Below are 25,547 nucleotides of genomic sequence, written 5' to 3'. Positions count from 1 at the left end.
ACCATCGCTCTACAACATATACTATACCCGATATTTCATTCATTTTATATGACCTTTTATAAAGAAGTATACAGTTAACCTTGTTACAGACTACTGAAATTACTTCAAATGCTTGCAAAGATCTTTGATAGATTTTATCACTAAGATATGGCAGCTCGCTTTCCATAATAAAGTTCTTATTCAACAGCCATTGTTTCAATTATGCTTTTTGTTTAGCATAGGGAATTTCAAAATCATTGAAGCAATGTAATTACCTAACCATCCAATCAGATTTCAAGAGTGCTGCACTTACTCTCAATGCGTACTTTCTTTTGCTCCTTGATTGTGATCTCTTTCTTTAGCATATCTAAGGAAACCAGCTGTTCTTCTCGTTCTTGAGTAAGCTTCACTAATTCCCTCTGTTGCTTCATCCAATGTTTTTGGAGCTTCACTACCTCCAATTCCATTTCATCTATTTGTTTGGTGAGTTTTTTAATTTCAATTTCCAAAGGCCCTAATTCTTGTCCCTTGAATCAGGAATATATAATGATTTAGATTTAGTTACTTGCAATTCAATACAGTTTGAAAAACATCTTCACTAGTCAGGTAACAAAATGTCTGCAAGCAAACAACCAAGCTCAGAGAACACCAAGGACTCCACAGCAGTGGTGGGATTCAAAAACTTTTACTACCGGTTCTGTGGGTGTGGCTTGGTGGGCGTGGCCACGTGACTGGGTGCGCATGGATATTTTTGTTTTGGAGCCCCCACCCATTTTTGGGAGCTTCCTAGCCACAGAGGAGCCTCTGAGGGGATCATTTTTGCTCCCCTAAAGCTCCTCTGGGGCTCTGGAAGAAAAGGAACAGAGCATGGGAGAAACACGCAGCACCCCTCCAAGCTCCGTTTTGGGAGCTTCCTAGCCTCAGAGAAGCCTCTGGGGGGGAGTTTTTGCTCCCCCAAGGCTCCTCTGGGGCTCTGGAAGGCAAAAAATGGAGAGGGGCCTGAGCTCCTCCCTCCATTTTTTGCCTTCCTGGGCCTCAGCAAGGGAAATCCCGGCACAGCTGATCTTATCTACAGCGGATTGTTGGGAGGGAAAAAAAAGAAAGAAATACCTTAGGCGAATGTCAGGCAGGTGGGTGGGGTGAGCGAGCATCGGGTGGGAGGGCGACCGGGTGGGGGGCCTGGCCAGCTAGAACTTACTACCAGTTCGGTGACCCACGCCAAATTCTTGCTATCAGTTCACCTGATCTGGTGTGAACCGGCTGAATACCACCACTGCTCCACAGTTTAACTCTGAGCTACATACATTCTTTTCCATTAATACCTAAAGTCTACTCATGAACATATTTTTTAAAAATTTACTATAAAATACTTTGTCTTGGTTTCGGGAATTCTTCCCAAAAATAGAAAGTTACCCCATGTGCACAGGATATACTGTACATTTACCAAGGACCCTAGAAGAAAGAAAAAAACAAAGTATAGAAGGGAAAGCCTGCAGAGTTATTTGGCATCCAAAATTCGTTCAAGTCCCTTAATCACAGCTGTGTTCTGAATCACATCAATGGGAAAAGGAGGGAGGTGGCTTAGAATGTCATAGTCAGGAGAATTCTAAGTGGCTGCCCACCTGTCTCTTCCATAGGGAATCATTAATGTTGCTCACCACAGCCTCAAGCTGAAACCATCCCATTTCCAACTTCTTTCTTTTGCTGGCAACTATTGGTCCAATTCTCAGCTCTGTGTAGTTTTAGGAAAATTAACCTGATGGTTGCTCCAAAGGTTTCAGTTACAATTGGCATAACAGTGGATTTTGTTTTCTCCAAGCATTCAACTTTGATCAGCAAGTCCTGTATTTCATAATTTTCCAATTGTTTTTCCTCAGTTTTAATATTACCCAATAAAGGAACATCAATGATTCAGACTTTTTTTTTCTTTTTGGTAACTATTATATCGGGCATATTAAGAGCAAGAAGCTTGTTTGGATTTTAAAATCCCATAAGATCTTATTCTACTTATTTTCTAAATCCTTCTCAACTTCATGGTCCCAGTGGCTCTTGCTACATTCATATCCAAATTTCTGATAAAGTTTCAAATGAATAATTTTGGCAATTCGATCATAACAATGTTTGTAATCAGTTTGTGTAATTTGTGGCAGTCATAATTCAGATGGTCAAATGTTTCATCCTTTTTATTACAAAGATGGCATTTGCTGTTTATTACAGGCTGAATTTTCACTTTCATGCAATTAGTTGGTAAAGCTTGTTATTGAGCCACTAAAATAAAGCTTTTCTTTAATACTCCTGATCTTAACCAATTCTACGTGGGATTTCTATTGGATTTTCCTACTACATTCTTCAAGCATTGAGTATGTATTGGCATATTCCTCTAATTAATAAATTGGTTTGATTATTTCTTTTTTAATAATCAGCCTTCATTGTTGTTGTTTTTTCAAATGCTTTCCTTGATGGACTTCTTTCAATAAGAGTTCTTCACTTTTCTTGATGTAATCATTCAAACCATGCTTTTCTTCCTCCACAATTTTTTTCACCTGTAGGAGACATCTCTCTCATTTAGCTCTTGGCAAATACAGGCAATTGGTATCACTTTTCAGATGTAGAGAAAGGTAGAGTGTCATTGGTTTTCTCATTTTCCAATCCAAGTTATCAAGTTCCATCTGGATTCATTTAATTATTCCTGCTGTATACTGAATAAGAGGTCTGCTTAGGTATTGGTTGCTTTAATAATGTTTCCACCTTGATTTGCTTAGCAGTTAGATAGAATAAATGCCAACATAAAGAAAGGTTAATGTGTGATGGTTAGAGTGTAGAACTGAATGGAGGATGCCTTTAAATATCCTTACTAATTAATGAATATACTGGATGTTTATGGGCTAGTGCTATCTTTAAGCTCAAGAGAATTGGTATACAAAAATGAGAGAGCAAGCCATCTATATTGCGCTGAGCAACCCAAGAAAAAAATGGAACATACCCCAAGTTGAGAAATCATCATTTCCAATTTCTTATTGTACAAGTTGATGGCACCCTGTTTTTGTCCAATCAGAAGGTTACGTTTAGCAATCTCAGTCTCACTATGACTGATCTCGCTGTTTAACTCGTCCAATTCTTTGTCCAGTTCTGAAAGATTCTTCTGAAGCATGTTCAGCTTATTATTTGTATTTGTTATGTCCAATGAGGTTTGAGCCGTTTCATTTTCAAGTTTGGTAAGCTGTGTATCCTAGGGATTACAAGAAAAGGGAGATCAGAAAAAGACGTCTCTGTATGGATAGCTAAATAAGTATTTCAGGGCTGTTAATGAATACCTATTACCAAGGGAATGCCTGGCTGCAATCACAGTATTACTTTAGACTGTAGCTGAACAAAAAAATCCCAAATCATAACAAGAAGAACACTAAAGGGCAGGAACCCCCCCACCCCAATGCTAGAATACTGAGAGATAAACAATACTCACTTGCTCTTTCCAATATGTAAGTGCACACATTGGTTTCACTGGGTGCATTTTAACAATTGTTATTTGAGAACCAATAGTAAAAAATAAATCACAATAATGTAATAATATTACTGTAAATAAATCTCTATCACTAATTAAGGTTAGCCTGTAATCATAAAAAGCCAGGAGAGCTTGGAGTCCAACTTGAAAGTGGCTAGACTCACACTACAGTGAATGCTATCCCACTTCCTTAAACCCCAGAGACTCAAAAGAATCCCAGACAATATTGCAAGACACTATTATGTAAATTGTGAATACAAACCAGAAGAAATTTGACTAATATCACTTTTAGTCATGGTGGCCTTGGGAATATCTTTTCAACCTACATTTCCACAAAAGGTTTAGACTAGTTTAAATAAGGATGCTGGATGGCACTCTGCAGATGCAACAAGGTTAGAGAAGTAATTATATTTCACTATCTTATTGCCGATATGTGAGCCCCAACCTAAACTCATACCTCTGTCTAGTAATGTTCACATTTCTGATATGTCTTTTGTCCCTTTATCTTCCAAGGTTCCTCTGTGAACCACAGGGCATATTTAGATCTGCACACTGGAGGGGATAGCCAGGAATAATTTAATCCAATGTTCTTGCCAATTTTCTTTTTCAATGTTTGGTAAGAGGAGTGGCAAAACTGGTTATACTGGTCATTCAAAAACTCCCCAAGCACCTGTTGGAAACTAATAGAATCCATAAAGTGCCAGGAGAGACCCAATTAATTCCTCTTCCTTTCTTGCAATGGTTGGTTATGGAGCAAGGTTCAGGATGACAAAAAGTGACAAAGGACTGTCCACGGTGAAGGATTTTTTTAAAAAGACCCCCATATGGAAATGATAAAGCAAGTGTCCCAAAATAAAAACCAGATCAAGCTGTAACTACCTTTATGGATTGGACTAGATATTACTAGGTCAATGATTGTTATGGCTGTCATGAAATCCTGAGACAGTTCCAACTCAGGAGGTTTAAAATCCCCAAGGATCATAAGCATCGGGGACTCAAGCACTAGCTCAGATACCGGTTTAAGGATATTTCTTTTATTATCTCCAATATTGGTGCTAGTGGTGATGGTTATGCTATTTCTAGAAGTTTTATCCACAGAAGATAGTATTCCGTTTATCAGAAAGATTACGGTCTTAATATTTATATCAGAACTGGTCAATTCCTATTACTTGCAGAAATTGCAAATCTTTTTTATGTCAGTTGGGCCCTGAGATCACAAAGCTTGGTCAGAGCATGATTCTAGCCTCAAATCATGAGGTTGCTGACCCAAGTGTCTCAAACTTCATTGTGGATCTTTTCTTTATCAATAAGATGTAATCCTCAGTTACCAATCACTTGTTCAAAATTATGATGGCACTGAACAAGAAGACTTAGAACTGGTCCTTTAAATTGTGGCCATCAGGATGTCCCTGCAGACACATGATCATGATTTGGGTGCCCAGCAACCAGTGAGTATTTACAATAGTTTCAGTGTCCTGCCCATCTGCAACCTTCACAGCCAGCAAAGTCAACAGGGAAGGAAGTTGCAAGCCATGGCATGTGATGTCATACGTAATGACCCACAGAGAGAAACTTCATATACTTATATACAAACCTCGTTCCCATCAGCCCCAAATATGGAGGTGTTCTACGTACCAAAGTCAACATTGTGTTCTCAAGTTTAGCTCTTAGTTGTAAAAAATATTTTGCTGCTTTATTTGATATCATCTGATCTTGCAACTTGGTCATGATCTCATTTTCCTTATCCTGCTTGATTTGTGATCCTTTCTCGAGTTCTCTGCGAAGAACCACCAATTCATTCATGCGAGCTGCTCGATCCTGGAATGGGAAATAGGGAACTTTTAGAAATCAGATGACTGTAAACAGCATAGAGGGCAGAATTATGAGTTATGATGAGCCATATTTGATGGTAAGAAACTACACTTAATTATTACCACAATTTATATAATTGCCTCTCCTAACTGTAGCTTCTAGTAGGAGAGGCAATTATATAAAGTAACCAGAATCATGCTACAGAATTTCAACTTTATCTCTTTCTTTCCCTATTGTTTTTTAATGAAAACATATTGAAACTATTGGGAAGCTTATATTAATATTTAAAATGGCAGAAAAGATGTGGCTTAATTTTCTGCAATGATGTTTTGAAAGATCTTTGGAAGAACTATTTCAATCCTGGCTGTTCAATCAGACACTAGAAGTAAACAAATAGCAAACTTTAGTCTGAAAATCTTACTGCAGATGTCCTATTGAGGGCCTGCTCTGTCTCCTGAAGAGTACGAGTGTAAGTGCTAAATTCCACTTTCATGGCATCTTGTTTAGACAAGTTCTGTGCTATCAGCTTTCTGCTTGTGTTGGCATCGTTCTCTGAACGGTTCAGGATAGAAGCCAACAATTCATTCCTCTCTTCCTCCTTGATGATAGACTTCTTATAGACTTCAATTTCAGCCTCCAAAGATTTGAGTTTATGTCTGGAATCTCTGCAGAGGCAATAATAACAACAATAACAACAACAATAATAGTAATAATAGTAATAATAGTAATAGTAATAGTAATAATAATAATAATAATAATAATAATAATAATAATAATAATAATAATAATAATAATAAATAATTTGGAGCAAAATAATTACTATCAAATGTCTCTATTTTCAAATAAATTGTCTTGGAAATAATTAGACCACAGTGGCTCTTTCAACACCTTCATAGATCACTGCTTCTTTGAAGTCAGACACATAAAGCTGTTGTTTCTTCTATGACTTGTATTATAAACGGTAATATAATTAAATGCAAAATAAGATCTATACCTTGAATTCTAGTGATTTCATAGACACATCAGTACAAGATTTTTTGGTAGAAGTATTTGAATTATTTCCTATGTTTTCTTTTGGGATATTGTTTTGACCCCAGTTTGGTCTACAACTCAGATGTTCCCCGATGCTCTATATTCCGAATATCAATCAGCCCAACCTGCATAGCTTCCAAGTTCAGACAGTCTATCAAGCACTATCATACGTTGAGACTCTTAACAGTACAAGCATCTAATAATTATATGCATTTCTAGATTCCAGTAATTCTTGTGATCACACAGAACACATTCTGTTACTGTATATGCAGGAAATCAAGACTAGAATATAGTATCCCTGCATGGCAACTGTTCAAGCTTTGCCTCAAGATTTCCAGTAGGAGAAAATCCTTTTAACTGAAAACTACTTTTTAAATTTATAATAAACAATTTAAACCCTTTGTATCTATCCTAGTTCCTGGAATATTTTTTTAAAAAGACTGTGCCTTCTTTTATCAAAAATTTGAATAATACCTCTGCAGCCTAATCAGCTTTGCTTTGTTCAGGTTAAGCTTAAACAATGTGACTTGTTTGCCACAATTTTGGTGAGTGTAGTGGTCCCTTTCTGACACCACTCATATTTTTTTAAAATAGAACATCCAGAACTAGATTAAGTATTCCAAATAAATCTGATTGGAATTGAATAACACAGAACAACTAATTATCAGATCTTGGAAAAGGAGAAGGAAACTTGGAAATTATCATCTTCATTATCATCTTCATTCTAATGAAACATTTCTGCAGCAACATTTCATTTATAAGGCAAGATTTATGTATTATTATAAAAACAAGACAAAAAGTCCTTATAAATGAAGTATAGTAATAAAATATTTTATACAACTTTCTATAAATAATATTTCAGTTTAACTTTGTATGTATAAATGCAACTGTGTGTGCATATGTGTTTGTGTGTATGTCTGTGTCTATATGGATGGATGGATGTATATAAACCTGCCTGAAATTAGTCTAATGCCAAATTGAAGCCCAGATGACAAGGAAGCCTAACTCTAATTTTACTTTCTCACTATTGTACTGGCAGTAGAAATTTTCTTCCCTAAAAGTTATCCTGGGAAACAATCCCAATGTAAAATAAACTAGGATTTATTATTAAATTTGTTCTAAAGCTAATATAACAGACATCCTTAAAGAAAAGCAGGGCAGGCTATTTACTGAATTAAACCATTTATCAAACTTTATTTGATAAATAAAATTTGAAAGACTATCTTTTTTCTCATACGATATTTTTTCACAGCAATGCCTCTGACCTGTTAAAGATCTGCCTATTTTCTTTCTCCACTTACTTTTCTGCAATTGAGAAAAAGAGATGGCCAACGGCTATGCTTTTGTAGCTGTCTGGAGAATATTCTAGGTGCTTAGATTTTCTTCTGTCTTTCTGAAAGGTAACTGACACCCCAAGAAACTGCTTATTCAGGTAATTACCTTAACGCTTCTTGCATGGCAGCATATGCCTCATCACGGCGCTTCATCCCAGTCAAACTGACAGTCCATTGGTGCAATAGCTGCTTTTTCTCCATGTTAATAGCTTGGATCTCTATACTTGCCTGCAAAGGCAATGAAACACTCTAGGGCTATGTGGGAAAATATAAATTATATTTCTGCTGACTTCTGCCATTTCTCTTTCTATATAGCTCAATGCCAGAGTTATGAATTCTTATTATTTGCATTTTCATGTTTTAGATAAGATGAAATTAAACCTAATCAGCAACAAACACAAATTTATATCTAAAAATTGAAGGAATTAAAAATACTTATATCCTGCAGAGTGCTGGCTGCTGCTACAAGTGGGCAGCTGGTGGCAATCATATTATGAGAAGGATTTAACATGTCTGCCCTGTTTCTCTTCTAATCAATCCATAGATTCCCAAACAGTCATCTATCAGTTCTCCTTATACGCACAGCAAAATGAAGTTTTCTCTAGAGGATTATAAACTACTCTGGCAGTATATGTACACATATTTACAACTTTTGATTGAAAGATAGATTATGAAGGCAGTATGCATTAGTATATTAAATGTGGTTTTACAGGTATCACTGTCCTCATGTGGACAGTTGCTATCTCTATCAAGTCTATCAGTCTCTATCTTGATTAACAAGGTAATTCTATTAAATATTACTGTAATTTGTAATTCATTAAAAAATTCTAGCTGTAGGAAAAAAGGGAGATAACTTCTTACCTCTCCCACTTCTTGCCGTGTGATCCTGGTATCTTCTGCCTGGGCCGTGTACTGTGCATCATAAAGAGCAATCTGTTCCTCTAGTTCATTAACTCTTCTTGTTAAGCGGTCGACATGAAGGTCCTAGGAAATTCAGATCATCTCATGATATCAGATCTCTCTTCCTATGCACTTAAGTCTAGATAATGAGTAAGATAAGAGAAACAGCTGCATGCATGCTCTCTATATGCACCACAGGTAGTCTATGACTTATGACTCTTCACTTTACAATAGATCAAAATTATGATGGCCTTAGAAAAAGTACGGTAATTTATGACCTGTCCTCAAAGTTATAACTGTTGTCCCAGCTCCACAATCACACAATTTGAGCACTTGGCAGCCTGCTTGCATTTATGATGAAGATTCTTGCAGTCACGTGATTATGATTTGCAACCTTCCCAACAAGTTTCCAACAAGCAAAATCAATTAGGGAAATGGGGGGGGGGGGGTGTCCCTTAAGGACCATGTGATTTCCTTAATGACTACGTGATTTCTTAACAACGGAAGTAAAAATAGTCATAAAATTGGATTCCAGCAATCGCCCTAATTAAATCATGTTTTAGTTTTTGTTTTAAATATTAAATAAACATTGTATAAGCTGCCTCGAGTCACCATGGGTGAATAGGCGGCAATATAAATTAAAAATTTTTTAAAATGTTTCTCAAGCCAAACTTCAAAAAACTTCAACGGATTTCTTAGAAGCAACTTACTGGCACTGCCCTGTATGAATCCAACTCTGGCATACATAATTTACAGTCACCTGTGACTCTGTTTCCCCCCCTGGGTGTCTCATAAACCAGATTCTCCAATTGAGCACGTTCACCGGCTTGGTGTCATCTTTCACATTCTCCAATTAAATATATTCATGGGCAAAAGCTCTGGTATTTTAGTTACAATCTTTTAAAGATAAGAGTTGGAATGTACTTTCCATCTCAAACTGCTGCACTGCTCTTCCAGATTTCCATCTCCTCCCCCCACTTTTTATGGCAACTACTAAAACAGGCATAGGAATGTTTTATGAGTTGACATTTGGGTCCGGTCACATGATGACTCACTTAATGACTGCATCTCTTAATGACCAGAATAATGGTCCAATTATGGTCATAAGGAGAGGACTGCCTGTATATTCAGTGTGTATGAATAATTATTATAGTCTCTGGAGACTTTTTCAGTATTCTTTATTGGTTTTTTTGCCTAGTATTCATTTTAATGAAGTAAGCTTTACAGACAAAATGCTTTTCCAGTCTTATACTCAATTATTAGTTGTTTGTAAAGTGAGGTTGGGACACAGTGGCCAGGGGCCAATGGAATGCTTGCTTAGAGAGACTCACAACTTTAGATCACTAGCAAAAGCCATGTCAAAATAAGTAACAAAGTCACAGGACTTTCTGATAATGTGTATAATATTTATATCTACTTTGGCACTCAGAGAATTTGTAATTCCATGAGAACTAAAAGATGGAGAAACAGGATTGGTTTCAAAAGATTCAAAAATGCAATAAACATACTCTCTTTGCAGTCAAACTCTCCCAACATTAGCTATGAATGAGACTTTTTTTCCTGTTTGATATAATTGTTTTAAAAATAGATGAAATCAGCTCAGTCAATTAGAAGTGTTGATAATCAAAATTATAAAATTTATTAATTTCCGTTTAACAGCATGGGAGGCATAAAATACATACATACAGATCTGCTAATACATGAAATGAAGTCAAGCCTTATCACCATACATTCTGTCACTTTAAAGGACAGTTGCATTAGAGCAGGGGTGTCAAATTTCATTGAGGGCCGCATCAGAGTGACCTCAGAGGGGTGGGTGTGATCCTGGTGGGCATGGCCAGGACGGGCATTCGACACAGGCTCAAGATGCACTTTTTCCCTTCCCTTCTTTCATTCCACAGTTTTTTACTATAACCATTTTCCTATCTCTTCTACCAGATATTACTGCCAAAATTTATTACTCCACTAAACTTTTTATTTCTAAATTTATACCCCATTGTTTAATATTAAATATTGGTTTTCCAGACAGAAAAGCTATTTATATATTGTATTTTTATTATTCAACTAACAATAAAAATACAATAGATAAATAACATAATACAAGATTTAACACCAGAATTAAATTTCTAGAATAGTAAATAGAATGGCTGTCAATTATAGATTTTAAATTAAATGGACCTACAGTATGCAAAATCTGGCACTAAACTGAATATTAATATAGGAGCTTGTCTTCTATTCAGATCAGGCACTTAATTGACGCCACATAATTGTAATCCAGTCCAATCCAGTCCTCCTGCAGCATTCTGCTGGCCAAAAATGGGCCTTGCAGAGGCCTGTGCAGCTACCACGCAGCCCATTTTCGGCTTCCCTGGCCTCCTGCAGCACTCTGCCGGATGAAAACAGGCCCTGCGGGGGCCTCTACTAAGCCCATTTTCAGCTGGCAGGGTGCTGCTGGAGGCCGGGAGAACGAAAACAGGCCCATTTTGGCTGGCAGAGGCACCAAGATGGCTCTGTGGGCCAGATTTAAGCACCCTGCAGGCTGGATTCGGCCCATGGGCCTTGAGTTTAACACCCCTGCATTAGAGAGCAAGATATCAATGTCATGATTCTGAATGCAACTTACATTTAAAATGCCCCCACCCCACTAAGTATAATATGCTGTACTTTTATTTTGCAGGGGGTACACTTGCAACCTAAAACAGTAGTATTTATTCTACAAGATCTGAACTCTAGTAACTCCTTTTGCACCATATATAATACAGATTAATTTTGTCTGAAGAAATAACGGTACAGCATTAGACCTTTTTCCTGTTCTTGTATATTGTAAAATAAAGTTAATCTAGATTGTGATAACTCTCAGGAATCACACTATAAAGATGACAATTAAAGTGCCCTGAAATGCAACTAAGACTTACGCAATGGTACAAGAGAGACAAATACAGCCTGCTATTATCATGTAAACATAATTGTGTGAGTCATAATGAAACTAATACAAATGATGCCATTACACAGTGTTGTCATTTGTGCAGTGACCTCATTTGTACAAAATATTCTCATGGTTTGTAATAGATGCCAAATTAAGATGGGACAAAAGTTGAATGAGTCAGTAAAGCTCACCAAAGAAATAAGTTCTGAGGTTGCGGTGGAACATAAAGACAAACAAAGCCATCTCTAAGAACAGACAGCATGAAAAACAAATGACACGAGAAGTGGCTAACAGAAAATAAACCAGAGCAGGTTTAAGAGAAGAAAAGGCAAGGTGCATTGAAAAAAGAGAGAGTTCTGAAACTGGACTATTGCTAAATACCTGCTTTTGTTTTTCCACTTCCGCACGCATCCTCTCCACTTCAGCCTTTTTTACAGTTCGCTTCATTACCGCTATATCATCACGGACATCTTGGTCCATGTTCTGCATGTAGAAAAGGCGCAGGGACAGATTTTCAATCTCCATTTGAACTGATGAAACTAAGGGGAAAAACATTGAGAAATTACACCCATATGTATACACACGCAAACTTTTGGAGCTTGTGTCAAGCCCCGTCTAATGATGAAAGAACTAGGGAAAGCAGCATGCCATGGGAATTTAATATACAGGAGAAGGACATGACTCCTAGATTTCAGCTTCGAAGTAAGAACTATATAAAATTATACAGTGTGTGTGTGTGTGCATAATATTTTATACATTATATAAAAGACTGAAATATAGATTCAAGCTTATATATAAGACAAAAGCAAACTATTATATAATCTCCAAACATATAATATATTTTCCTCCCAGATAAAGCAATATGCTCTTGCAAGATAAGTATAGCTAACTTTTAATGATAAGTACACTGCTATGTTATATCAAATAAATGCAATCATTCTGGTTTGCTTTGAGACAAACACAACTGATTAGGAATTCTCCATATTCAGAGCATGTTTCCATTTCACAACAGATAATTCACTAATCCCTAAATTATTGAACTAGAGTTTATTAAGCAGTAGCTAATGTATAATAAGACAATTCTGCAAAAGTGGAATTGATCACCTCTTTTCCGTTCAACCTGGGTGCCCTGGAATGTCTTCTTATACGCATCTCGAAGGTCATGCAACTCCTCCTCTAGCTGCCGCCGTGCCATGGCAATCTGAGAATGGCAATTGTGGTTCTTCTCCAGTTCCATCTGCAGCCGGGCCAGATGCTGCTGAAAGCCATACAGGATCACACCAAGTTCTTCCCTCTGCATTTTTCCACTCTTTATGGCTACTGCCTGCAGTCATGTGAAAGAGGAAATGAGCCACCAAAAATGCCAAGATATGAGCAGAAATAAGTTCCAAGCAAAAAAATAAATAAATCATACCAACTCTTGAATTTCATCAGTAAACTTTCCTTTCTGTTTGTTGAGATAGGTCTTCAAAGCAGACTGGAATCTTTTCATTAAGGGCTAAAGAAACAAGGAAGAATATATTAATATATTTCCCAAGTCAAAAAAAATGACTCCAATTCAAATAACTGTATTTTAACAAAGATTTTCTTCTGGATACTTTCTTGATCTGAATCTCATGTATGGCAATAGTTTGTTTACATGACGAAATAAAACTAGACTGAATAGCTTAGGATCGCACTGAAGAACCAGCCTTCCCATCTTTAAATTTTCACTTATGACAAATTGATAATATGTATGTTACAATAAAGAATTACCCAAGCTAAAAATATTTCGTCCAAAATGTTGCAGTTAAAAGACATGATCTTCACATGTTCAGAGGCCATCATAATTTTGTAACAAATTTCAAAAATAACTTCATTAAAACGAAATAAGGTCATATTCTAAAACTATGGTAGCCTCTCTACCAATGATGACTAGTCATTTAGTATGGGGAAGATGGTAAGAATATGTTGTGGCAGTAGAAGCTGTCAGCTAGCCTATCTTGGCCTAGATCAGTGTTTTTCAACCTCAGCAACTTTAAGATGTGTGAACTTCAATTCCCAAAATTCCCCAGCTAGCATCTTAAAGTTGCTTAAATATGTCTTAAAGTTGATGAAGTTGAGAAACATTGGTCTACATGGAAGAAATTATGTGGCGTGCCACCAAAGGCCATGTCATACCTCACTGCTCGTGGTGTCACACTATGGTTGTGAAGTCCTTTAATTCCATCCCCACCCTCTTGGAAGGGTAGTATTAGTACGGCATTTCTCTTGGTATTAAATTTAACTTAAATAAATGTTATGACATTTGATGTCCATTTTGTAGTTATTAGCACCCATAGTCTTTATAGAGTTTTCTTACATGATTTGGATCTAACACAACCAGCTGGATTTCTTCCCCTGTCTCTTCGATGCCCAGTTCCTGCCCAGCCATAACTTCTCCATCGGGCTGTTCTGTGGGGCCATGCCTAGTGACTTCAGAAGTCAACTGCCGAACATCAGAATCAAGAAGGGAAGGGAAAACAGTTGATTGAGTGCCTTCTGTATATGAAGAAAAGAGGGAGGACACCAGAGACAGCAAATTCTTTAGTTTATACATGAAAATTCCCCAAAAATGCTTTGCTTCAAATAACACTCATTTAGGTAATGATTATGATATTATAACGAATATAAAGCATAATCAAAGAAGGCCATTAACACAGGGGAACTGAAAATAGATACAATTTATATGTTGCTTTGCCACGCTTCATTTTTTTGGAAGAAAGAAAGGGAAACCTGTTGTAATCCAAGCTCCCTTCTCATGATCCTAAAACAGTGATTAAACTGAATTGTTTGAGCTTTTTGGAATTCAGGATGACAAAATAGGAATATTTTTAGTTTGTGTGGAGGTATGGTTTGTTTGCTGGTTATTTGAATCTGATTTTGTATTAAATTGTTCGGTAGGCATTAACTAAATGTCAACTGTTTATCAGAATATATAATTTAATTGTAATATACACAACGACATTTGGTGACACTTTGCTCTGTTTTAGTTGCTGTATTTCAAATGCTATACAGAATGTTTCTATTTATGTGATTATCATAATTCACTTTAAGCAGATAGAATGGAAATAAATTGAATTCAATAAATAAACAAATCCTACATATATCAAACAATCTATCTTTTTCTAATAATTCTTCTGGATTATACATGACAAAATATGTTTCCCTTGTGCCATTTTTATTGCATTTTTCCCGCTTGCTTACTTTTATTCCACTTCTATTCATCTATTTACTATATATTTTTATTATATTATATTGATTATTGCTATTTTTGAAATTTGATCTATATTGCTTTATGTAGCTGAGTGTGAGTATAAATACTATACATGCTAATGTAAAATAGTATCAATGCATATGCTATTCATATTCAGTTACAAAAAACTCCTAATTGAATTCCTGACCTCCTGTATATTCAGTATATATGGTAGATAAGAATATAATTGCTATTAATCCCTTTCCAAATGATCAAGATTCTCAAAAGACTTTCAAATACCAGACACCATATAACAATAAAATAACAATAAAATAAAGCAGCCAATAATGGAGAATTTGATGTAATGTTCCTATCAAGCAGGAATAAGCAGGATTTTTGAACTGTGCCTCAATGGCAAAGATTTAGTTGTATCTAAGAAATGCAGTAATACTATATAACATCATTCTAGCAAAATAGGGGCTAACCTGACATTGGAGAGAGGTCCACGCGCATTGGAAATTCAGATTTTGCACTGCTGACTCCAGAAGATGGCAAAGAGATTGTTACTTCACTAGAAAGAGCACTCTCCATACTTTTCTCTCCAGAAACTTCAAGCTTCTCCAAAACAGAAAAAACTGTTATTAGAAGACAACTTCAAAAAGGAGTGTTCATACTAAGAATGACTGATGCTATATAGTTTCTTCTTGAATTTGTCATAGCAAATAAGAATGAAGGTTACTTATGATTTCCTGAAGGCAAGGGAGAGTGTTTTAAAAATGTATGGTAATTAATATGGATAAGAGGCAGCTTTTGGCACTCTTTTTATTTTATTTTACACATTTGTGTGCCTTCTACTTCCAAATGCTTTTAGACAGCTCACAAAAATATTTATTTATTTACAACTTCATAAACTACTGCAGTTAACCGATTTATAAAAACAATAACTTTTCTCAATTACATTCACTGAACTGAAGAAAGCATTAAATTACAGCCTTCTACTTTTCAGATAATGACCTAGTCCTCAGTTATCAAAACAAAACAAAACAAAAAATAATGGTTTTCTCCAGGGACCATTTAGACATAAATATGGGTCGCAAATTAATACTAACATCATTGAACAATCAAGGTTTAAGTACCTTGGAACTCTTTTCCAGGCTATTGATTTGCAGAAGGCCCAAATTTAATCCTTAAAAGGAAAGCCAAGCCAAGCGTAGCTGCCATCCTAAGGCTTTTCAGCAAGAAAGGAGGCAATCATTTATATAGGGTAGACTAAAGGTGTTTTATGCCAAAGTACCATAATACCTCATTTATTTATTGTACTATAATACCTCATTTATTCATTGATTTCCAAACAGAACTAATAAGTAATTTTTCCAATCAAGATTTTTTTAAAGAATGTATTTCTGGTCCCACCCTGATAAATCAAACATAATAATTTATTAAGCCTCCATTAACTATTTAAAAATATTCCTAGCACTGAAGTTCTATAATGCTTAAGTTTTTATATGTTTTCTGGAGGCCCTAAACGTGGAAGCCCTTACGCAGAATACTTTACAGACAATAAGTAGCATCTTGTTTTTCACCAATGTAGCTCACACGACAATGAGTTACACAGCAATAATAATAACCATCCAGTAAGCATCTAAACCATAGCAGTATAACTGAAGGCTCTTATGATTGGCCTACAGGGCCTGATTTTTTGTTACGTTCTGTATATGGCTCTAAAATCTCAAGCTGTGCACCTTTATCATCAACTCACTGAAGTTGGCTACTATGTCTGAATTAACAATATGCATTTTGACACAATCTATATATTAGGCTCATCTAAATAGATTTAAACATTTTTTCTTAATATTTATTTGCATTTTATTTGCTCCCTTGGTTAATCTGAGACCAAGATCCCTCTTTGTTGTTTCAGGCAGGTTTTTTGAGATACAAGAAAGCTAAACCATGAATCTAATGAAACTTTAGACTTTCTTGATACCTGCTCTTAAGCTCTTAGGCTTTCTTGATACCTGCTCTTTCTTTTCTTTTTTTTTTGTAAATTTTATTTGAGTTTTCACAAAAAGAAAAGAAATACAATTAAAACATCTTTTTTGAAAGCAGCATAATCCCGGGTTACATTTCTTCGTACAGACAAAAATTCAGGTTCATGCTCATTTTTATATTCTATTCCATATCTTATTACAATTTTACATTTTCTACATGGCTTCTCCCCTCTTTCAATTTCCTCAATTTTATTTTATTTATTTCATCTCAATTCAAATCATTATATTGATATTTTTTGTCTGTCCTGTTTCAATTGTCTATTATCTTTTCTCATTAAACAAAATTTCTCCTGTAGTTACTGATTGTAGTATGATGCCTTTATATCTTTCCCCTAAAGTTAGAACACTCAATATAATACATAACTTCCATTCGGATTCTGCTTGGTACATTCTTAAACTACACACAGTATTCTTAAAAAAAAAGAAAATATTATAAATTTATATAATTAAAACAACATTCCATTCCAATTCAATTCTATCATTAATATTAATATTCATTAAAGTCTTAACATTTTTCATGTTACTTTTCAATTAAATATCATACTTCTATGGGAACAATTATAAACTTTCCATAGTCAATTCCCCCCCTCTTCACTTATATTTTATAAAACATTGACTAATTAAAGTGTTCCCATTCCTTCCTAATTCAATTTTCTCATTTATTTTATTTCATTTACTTTATTCACAAACATTTCACTGTTACAGTAACCATTCTAATCATATGTTGTTTCCAACTTTCTAAAGTTATTTCTATTACAAATTTAACAACACAATCTCATGTACCTTTACAGAATCCCCCTTTCAGTTAGATTTTCACCCATTATCTCTAAATAGGTCCTGTTTCTTTATATCTTGCTCTGGACCTTTGTAACTTCTTTTCCTTTCCTTCTTCCCTCTCTTCTTCTCTCTCCCCTTTTTACCCCTTTGTCTCTCTACCTCTATTTCCCTCTTCTGTATTCCCCTTTTCTGTTGCTTTCCAGTATTATACTTATTTTTTGAATTATTTTTCTTTTCTTTGGTTGTTTTTTAAGCCTTAAATTCTCCACCCTCTTTCCCCCCTTTCCTTTTTCTTCCCCACATAAAGTTACTTGTTCATTAAAGGTGGCTTCTTCTTTGTCCCAGTCTTCATGTTTTGCAGTCTTTTCTTGTTGTTTCTCATAGTTCCAAATCTCCATTTCTAAGAATTGAAAAACGAAGCCAAAGGAACCCTTCCCTTCTTGTGCATCTTCTTTGTACTTTTAAAGTTCCATTTTCAATTCATCCAAAAGTAATGCCATTGTAGAAAATTTTTACACAACCACCCGATTGACTTTAGTCATTCAAATATAATAACCAAAAATCCAAAAGTCACCAAGTAATCCAAATACACACAAACTGTTTCTTTTTACTCTTTCTTTTTTTCCACTTTCTCTTCCTGGGGTTACTATTTAGTTGCAAAGTTTCAGTTAAAATGTATCTTTTAGAAGTCTTATTGAAATTTTACTTTAGATTCTTTTAAAGTCCAGGCAGTCTCCTCCCTCTTCCAGATCCTGCCCTTATTCTTTTTCTCTCCCTTCCTGCTTATAGAAGAAAAAGTTTTTAATGTCCAGAAATCTTTATTGTCCCTTTGGCATTTAGTTATATTTTCAGCTTAATTGCCTATTGATGCCAAAGCGGATTTTTCCAATTTCTTATTCTCAATTGTCAATATAAGGAAGGAGAGAGAAGAAAAAAAGGCCAACCTTTCCCTTTTCACTTTCTTTCACTGCTTCTGACTCTTCTTTGGGAGCGATGTTATTTCTTGTAAAATTTAAATTCCATGGTACCTTAGTTATTGCTTTTTTAACTTAGCCCGGTCAGCCAAAACTTTCACTTCTTATCTTCCTCCTGCACGTTCTTTTTCAGTTGAGTTCTTCTTTGAGATGGCCATTTCTGACCACCGCTCCTACCGCCTTCGGGAAAGGGAGTAATAGCCAACTGAGGAGGAGAGATGCGGCTCTCCTCAACTCTGCTAGAGTCTCCCCCATCTTCACCACCTCTACGGGGTGGCTTAGCCCCGAAACCAGCCGGCTCGGGGCGCTCCAGCGGCGAGCCCAGGCAGAAACCGCGCACGATTGTGGATTCCTGTCTGTCGCCGAAGCCCTTCAAACTGGAAATCGATACCTGCTCTTTCTTGATAGCTACCTTAAGAAGACTGAATCCATCAGAGTCAATATAAGACTGAATCCATCAGAGTCAATATATATATACATAGAAATATTAAATTCCTACATTCTACAGGAAGTATCAGTTACCTGGATGAGAGATGGTCCTATTTGCTCAGAAATGCTTACCAATGATATAGTTGACACATCCGTCTGTCCTGATAATATCTCCTCAGCACCTTTTGCCCTACCTCCAATGGATATCATGGAAACACCACCTGTCATTTCTTCAGTGGGCACAATGAGAGTATCTTTTGTTGCTTCCTCTTTGGTTATCATGGCAGCACTTTCCTCTCTTTCCTCAGTGGCCTCCATGTCACTAATTGTTCCCACTTCCATAGCCAGCGTAGAAGGAACTCCTCCTGCTTCTTCTGTGGTTATCAAGGGAGTAGTAACTGCTCCTTCCTCTGTTGCATTTTTGTCTTCTGGCTGCAATGAGTGAAACAAACTAAATGTTAACTTTTGTATTTTGTTCTGCTGACTTCTAGCACAATCTTGTTTTCCATTGTCTATGACTGGAATCCCACTCAAGTCTTACGCTGCCTCAATATGGAAAAGCAATATTCCTGGCAGGGAAGAGCAAAAAATGCTGGAAGTAAATGCCAACGGTATAGCTATGAGCAGCAACAAAATAGGAAGGTGCTGAAGAAGAATCAACCCTTTAGGGACAATGGAAAATGCACAGTTTCATACTACATGAGAAAAGCCCTGTATTTTTCTAAAACAACTTCATGGATGACTTTTTTTCAAGAAAACTGGTCATGTAATGCTCGATAAGGGATTCTTCAAGAGGTTGGATGGCACTTGGATGCTGCTAAGGAAAAGCAAAGGCTCTTTCAGAATGCAAATGGTATTTATAATGGCTAGATTAGAACTTTCAAAATATATAGTTGTTGACATTGCTAACAAGAATATTCAAAGCAGCAAAGACAGATTATAGTGTGATCATAGAACATAAGATTCATGAATATGGGAAAACTCAACACAATGAAAAATGAATCAACAATATATTGGCACCTTAGGCATGAGCAGACTGAAATGGACAAGGACTGGATACTTTCAATCAGAAGATTGTGCGGTCTGATACCCAGGACATAAAAAACCAAGAAAGAACAGTTCTATATTCATAGTCAGGAGGTCGGCCTTCCAGGTTCAGATGATATTTCATCTTTGATTGGGTAGTTATGTAAATGTTTTCAATAAATAAATAAGCAATCTACAGACTAATGTATGGTATCCTTAATTTAATTATCCAAAGCAGATCAGTGCCCTATCTGGAGATGACAGATGCTCAAGCCAGCATTAGAAAAAGATATGGAGGAAAAGACAGTACTGCTGACATCCACTGAATAATTGAGAAAGTCAAAAAAATAAATAAGTCATTGATTATAGAAAGCTGTTCAGTTGCATTGACCACATCATGCTTTGGAATGTCCTTAACAAAATAGAAATCCCATAACCATCTCATTGTCCTCATGCCCACAGACAGGACAGGAGATATAGAGAAGGTGGAATATAACAAAATAAGCCTAGTTTTAAAGTGAAGGGGGCACAGCAATAACCTGCACTATGCCAATGCCATTATTCTACTAGCAGAACATGCAAATGATTTGCAAACTGTAGCAATAAATATTAAGTTCAGTGAAAAAATTGAAACTTTTTAAAGATTAAATTAATTAAATTAATTTTAAGATTAAATATAAACAGCTCAAACTAAGAGCTGGTATGGTAGCCAACTCTGACTTGACAATGAAGATACTGAAATGGATAATGTAGATCAGGGATGTCAAACTCAATCTGGCCCACAGATGCTTAGATTTGGCTCACGGAGCCACCCTGGAAACAGTGAGTGACTGGCCAGCAGTGCCTCTGCCAGTAAAGACGGGACCCGGGGGTGTGTGCAAGCGTGGCCTACCCAAGCTCTGTTTTCGCTGCAGGAGGCTGTCACGGTCAAAAACGGAGCTCAGGAACCTATTTTCACTGGCAGAGTGCTTGGGCCACCACAGGCACCCCCAACACGAGTGATGTCAAGCTGGCCACACCCACACCAGCCATACCCACTGGCCCCCAAGGTCAAACACAATCCTGATTGGCCCTCAATGAAATTGAGTTTGACACCCTTGATGTAGAGAATAAGGAAGATGATCTTGACAGAAATATGCAGGCAAACGAAGCTGTATGTCCAGAATGAAATAACAATTGGAAACAACTCAAGCAGACGCCTCCCTAATTCAGTAGAGGATAAGAAGGAGGAATTTTGGTATAATCAGACTTGCAAATTCTATTATAACCGATCTCAAGTTTCAGCATCTCTGTGGAATGGAATTTTTGGTATGGGGCTGATAGATGCCTTCTGCCTTTTAGGATTTACTATCAGTGGTACAGAAACCAGCAATCAAGAAATATGCTACAGATTAGCACTTGATAAGGTAGCAACAAAAGGCTTAGAACAGGTATACTTACAAATATCAGAATCATGTAGGGGATGACTTTTCTTGTGATATATGTGGAAGCACTAGTTGGATTTTGAAGAAGTAGAATAGAACAGAAAGAGTATTTATGCTTTTGAATGAAATTCTAAATTTTGGCTCATTCACTCAAATCAGCACTGAATCAGCCCTGACATTGTCATAGATTCAAATCTTTTGTTTATAGTGGCAGACTGGGAATTTGTTTGTTGTAAAAATGGGGAAAACAACCAGTAAGAAAAGATAAATAACATTAAAATGTTCTTTCCAATTTGTAAACTGCTGGCAATGCTCAGGTTTTTATATAACATATTGCAGCACAGAAGCACTCTATAAGAATGTTCTACTTATAGCTTGGACATAGAGGATTAAAAAATAGACTACCTCATTTGAAATCCTGCTGGCTCACAAAAGCCAAAGTAAATGAACCAATTGAGTGTCTTTTTAACACAGATCTTTTTTTATCTTCCTACTTACTCCAACCTTCCTTAGGGCCTTTGGGATGCAAATCTTTATTAACCACAAGCATTACTGCAGTTTCATGTTATGAGAAGACATCCCTAAATTCTGTGAGGAAGCTTCACTGAGATCTAAAGTCCTCAGTTAGTCCTCCTAGAAGGAGGACAAAAATATCTCTTCCACCCAAAACAAAGTAAGGGTGATTCTTAGAAGGTATGTGGTAATTATCCCACCTTACTTTCCTCAGTTTACTATAACCATATATTTTGCTTTCTTGTTCCCCAATTTAAACATGTACTGCATGTATTGAAAACTTCCGATTTAATCTGTATTTAATTTTCATTTTCTCAAAATTTTCACACACATAACATTACCACTTTATCTTCTGCATCTTCTTTCTTATCTTCTTTCTCATCTTCTTTCTCAACTTCTTTTTCATCTTTATTTTCTTCTTCTGGAATTTGTCTACTCTCTGATTCAGCACTTCATTTAAATGTAAAGAAAAGAAATTATTTAATACCAATTCAAGCAGATGTTTAAATCACTCACATAAGAAAAAGAGATCATGCCAATGTACCAAACATAAAATTAATCTTATGCATTATTTATATTCTTCATTCTTTCTTTCCAAAAGAAAGATCCAGGTTGGTCCAGGCTAGAAACGGTGAGACTGTGAGTTTTTAAGCTGCTTTAGCCATGAAAGCCAATTGGGTGACTTTGGGTCAGTCACTCTCTCTGTCAGCCCAACCCATCTCAGAGGGTTGTTGTTGTGGGGATAATAGGAGAAAGGTAAGGTGGACATGATCACAGTCTTGCGTTATTTTTAAAGGGAGGGAGGGAGGGAGGGAGGGAAGGAAGGAAGGAAGGAAGGAAGGAAGGAAGGAAGGAAGGAAGGAAGGAAGGAAGGAAGGAAGGAAGGAAGGAAAAAAATTATATAGGGGAGTTTATATTCCCCTACATTTCAGATTTCCTAAATGTAACAAGCATAATTTGCAGCAATCTGTCTATCCGAGGTTGAAAACTGCATGCAAACAATTCTGCTTAGATGTCTGGCATGTGTTTCCAGATTTTATTTAAAACCGTGAAATTTCAGAATGGCAACTGTTTCCTCCGGTTAGTTACGTATACACGTTTGAGCTAATGCCATTTCCCAAGTAATGACTTTTTTTTATGAATAATCAGGTTTTTTTAGCTTACTCAACTTTTCCAGCGAAACTCTATACTCCCAATTTAAGTTCTTTTTTTCTCACCCTCTTGTTTAAAAAAAGGCTTTTGGTTCCCTTTTTTTTTTCTTTGCTCACCCCGCACTCGGCTCCATGCTGTCTTCCGTTGCTAAGCGACGCTATCAACAGTCCGCGGGCTTCCTTTACCTCGCTGCCCCGCCCTGACTTCTCGGATGAAGCCAATTGAAAAAAAAAAGGGGGGTGGTGCAAATCTGGACAGAACCATTTCTCAACATCGTCTTCAGTGACAAAGCCGCGGCGTTGTTTCTCAACCTTAGCCATTCCCAGGTGTGTGTACTTCAAGTCCCAGAATTCCACAGCTAGCACAGCTAAATGAATAAAGACTCTGGGAACTGAAGTCCACATATCTGGAAAACGCCAATGATGGGAAGCAACGATTAGACAAAGCGTGAAGACCGAGGTTCCGTGAAGCAAACATAGAGTTAGGAAAGGTTAGACTTATTCATGGTTAGAACAAGTAAAGCTGTTGTTGGCTTGTTGAGGAACCAAATAATTTTACGTGACTCCAATTCGTCCCCCCCCCACCCCTGTTCAGAGAAGAAAGCTTCAATTTAATTCTCGCGATATTACAATAGTCTTAAGCTTCTTCAGAACCATCATTCTCAGCGTTTTCTTGAAATTTGGCGGGAAAGAGGTTGGCGTAACGATGGAGAAGTCTTGCTTACAGTCGCCGCCGGTGAAAGTCCTGGCTGCGCAGCTGAAGCGTTGCCGCCAAGTCCCTGGCGGCTCATGGTTGTTGGACCGGGAAGAGTACGGATGTCCGGCGTTACCCGTGTCTCTGGTCTGGATGCAGGGCAAAGTACTGGCCGTGGAGCAGAATGGTTCGACTGTGCGGTTGCTGGACGAGAGCGGCTCTTTCGTGGTTTCCGGCGTGGAGAGAGTCCCTAAGGGAAAACCTTGCCTCAGCCTTGGAAATTATGTGATGGTGATGGGCTTGGTGCAGGGTTGCATGCCAGAACCTGTCCTTCAAGCTGTGAAGATGACGGATCTTTCGGGCAATCCCCTGCACAGGACTATGTGGGAGTTGGAAGTGGAAGATTTGCAAAGAAGCCTCCTCTGTGAATGAAGTTGGCATGTCAAAATGGGAATCCTTTCCTGCACGTCTCTCAGTAACAAAACAAATGGGATGGAAATGCCTGCACTGTTTAGAAGGCGTGGATTAATTCCGGCTGGATTAGCTTGTGCAAAGTAATATTTTGTACTTGAGAGTACTGGATTGTTGCAAAGATAAAATATCTATATTGAATATATTTATTGCCCCATTGTGGAGAATGCTCTTCTTTCTTCAGGCTGGACTTCCATTAAAGGAGTACTGTGCTACAGAATTCCCTACAGACATCTGACTTCAGACATTACTATTTTAACATGACTTACAATTCTAGAATAAAACTGTTTTGATAACAATGGATAATGTTAATTTGAAGGCTTGTTTTTAATGCCTAAGTCAGACTGAGAGGTAGACCACATCCCAATATAGCAAGAGTTCAGAGAAACAATTGCATGATGAAGTTATACTATATCACAATAAAATATGCATTTATTACTGGAGTGTCTGGTTTAATGTTCCTGGATAGTGAATAACTAGACTCTTGATGACATATTTAATGGAAATAAAATATATTTTAAGTGTTATGTTTTAAAAACTTTGCTATTGGAACTTTTAATGCTGGAATTGTCCTGGAGTTTGAAAATAGATAGTGCCTTCGACATTTCACATTTTTGCCTTCTAGCATGTTATTTTGATCTGAAAAGTGTAAACACCTGGTACTACCAGTATATTACAAAAAGTGTATTCTGCTTTGGCCAGCTGTTTATCTAGTACCCTCTTTTGCAAGTTAGAGTTAGATTTAGTCTTTTAATTCAAGATAATACAGATTTTGTGGAATTTCTTTGGTTTCTCAGAGTAATAGTGAATATAAACTTAAAAAGTTAGACATTCTTGGACATTTAGCATATGCAATACTTGAAGGGGGCTTCTAGAATGTAGTTTTGTTCTAATCATTTAGATGTAAATAATTCACAAACAGGATTAATAGAATAGTATTCATTCTTATATCAATAAGTATGGCATGAAAAATTTTTGCTGAATTTTTAAAGAACATCTTCATGTTTCATATCTCAATAAAGATTCTCAGGCATCCAGGTGAGTCATGGCAATTGTACTTCTTGTTCGTTCAAAACATTTTGCTGCTTATCCAAATAGCTTCATTACTCTGAGCAAGGGGGTTAGGGGGAACCCCATATATGTATCCTGGACCTGTGTCTGAATACCACTTATTTCACTTTCAGAGGTGACTTCTACAGATAGAAATACGGCTGAGCTGTGGATTCCCCCATTGTTACCAATCTATTCATGGAAGAAGTAGAGAAGACAGCACTAAGCACCTTCCAGGGATGACATCACCCACTAGTTTTCAGGTATGTGGATGACACCTGGGCAAAAAAA

The 25,547-nt window shown here is 36.7% G+C and overlaps 2 protein-coding genes across 3 annotated transcripts in view; one reads left to right on the top strand and one right to left on the bottom strand.

The window, feature by feature from the left end:
• Positions 1-23,414, bottom strand: part of CCDC40 (coiled-coil domain 40 molecular ruler complex subunit) — a 36,242-nt gene extending 12,828 nt beyond the window's left edge. The window contains exons 1-14 of one of the 2 annotated variants that reach the window (XM_026701798.2): positions 23,159-23,414; positions 22,232-22,340; positions 19,060-19,359; positions 15,185-15,314; positions 13,827-14,005; positions 12,900-12,983; positions 12,590-12,809; positions 11,867-12,024; positions 8,521-8,643; positions 7,766-7,887; positions 5,715-5,958; positions 5,117-5,299; positions 2,963-3,208; positions 293-506 (exon numbers count right to left, since the gene is read on the bottom strand). In XM_026701798.2, the coding sequence (XP_026557583.2) occupies positions 293-506; positions 2,963-3,208; positions 5,117-5,299; positions 5,715-5,958; positions 7,766-7,887; positions 8,521-8,643; positions 11,867-12,024; positions 12,590-12,809; positions 12,900-12,983; positions 13,827-14,005; positions 15,185-15,314; positions 19,060-19,359; positions 22,232-22,340; positions 23,159-23,175 (2,329 nt within the window). In that variant the 5' untranslated portion in view covers positions 23,176-23,414. The remainder of the gene's footprint in view (positions 1-292; positions 507-2,962; positions 3,209-5,116; positions 5,300-5,714; positions 5,959-7,765; positions 7,888-8,520; positions 8,644-11,866; positions 12,025-12,589; positions 12,810-12,899; positions 12,984-13,826; positions 14,006-15,184; positions 15,315-19,059; positions 19,360-22,231; positions 22,341-23,158) is intronic. The other variant, XM_087924939.1, reaches the window with a different exon arrangement.
• Positions 23,415-23,617: 203 nt separating this feature from the next.
• On the top strand, positions 23,618-24,733 carry RMI2 (RecQ mediated genome instability 2). The gene has a single exon (XM_026701689.2). The coding sequence runs from the start codon at positions 23,748-23,750 to the stop codon at positions 24,165-24,167; it is 420 nt and encodes a 139-aa protein (XP_026557474.1). The 5' UTR covers positions 23,618-23,747; the 3' UTR covers positions 24,168-24,733.
• The last annotated feature ends 814 nt before the right edge of the window (positions 24,734-25,547 follow it).

This window comes from Pseudonaja textilis, chromosome 2 (genome assembly GCF_049901715.1).
Source record: "Pseudonaja textilis isolate UNSWEBS1 chromosome 2, rPseTex1.2, whole genome shotgun sequence".
Taxonomy (NCBI): Eukaryota; Metazoa; Chordata; class Lepidosauria; order Squamata; family Elapidae; genus Pseudonaja; species Pseudonaja textilis.
This window is presented reverse-complemented; position numbering and strand designations above follow the sequence as displayed.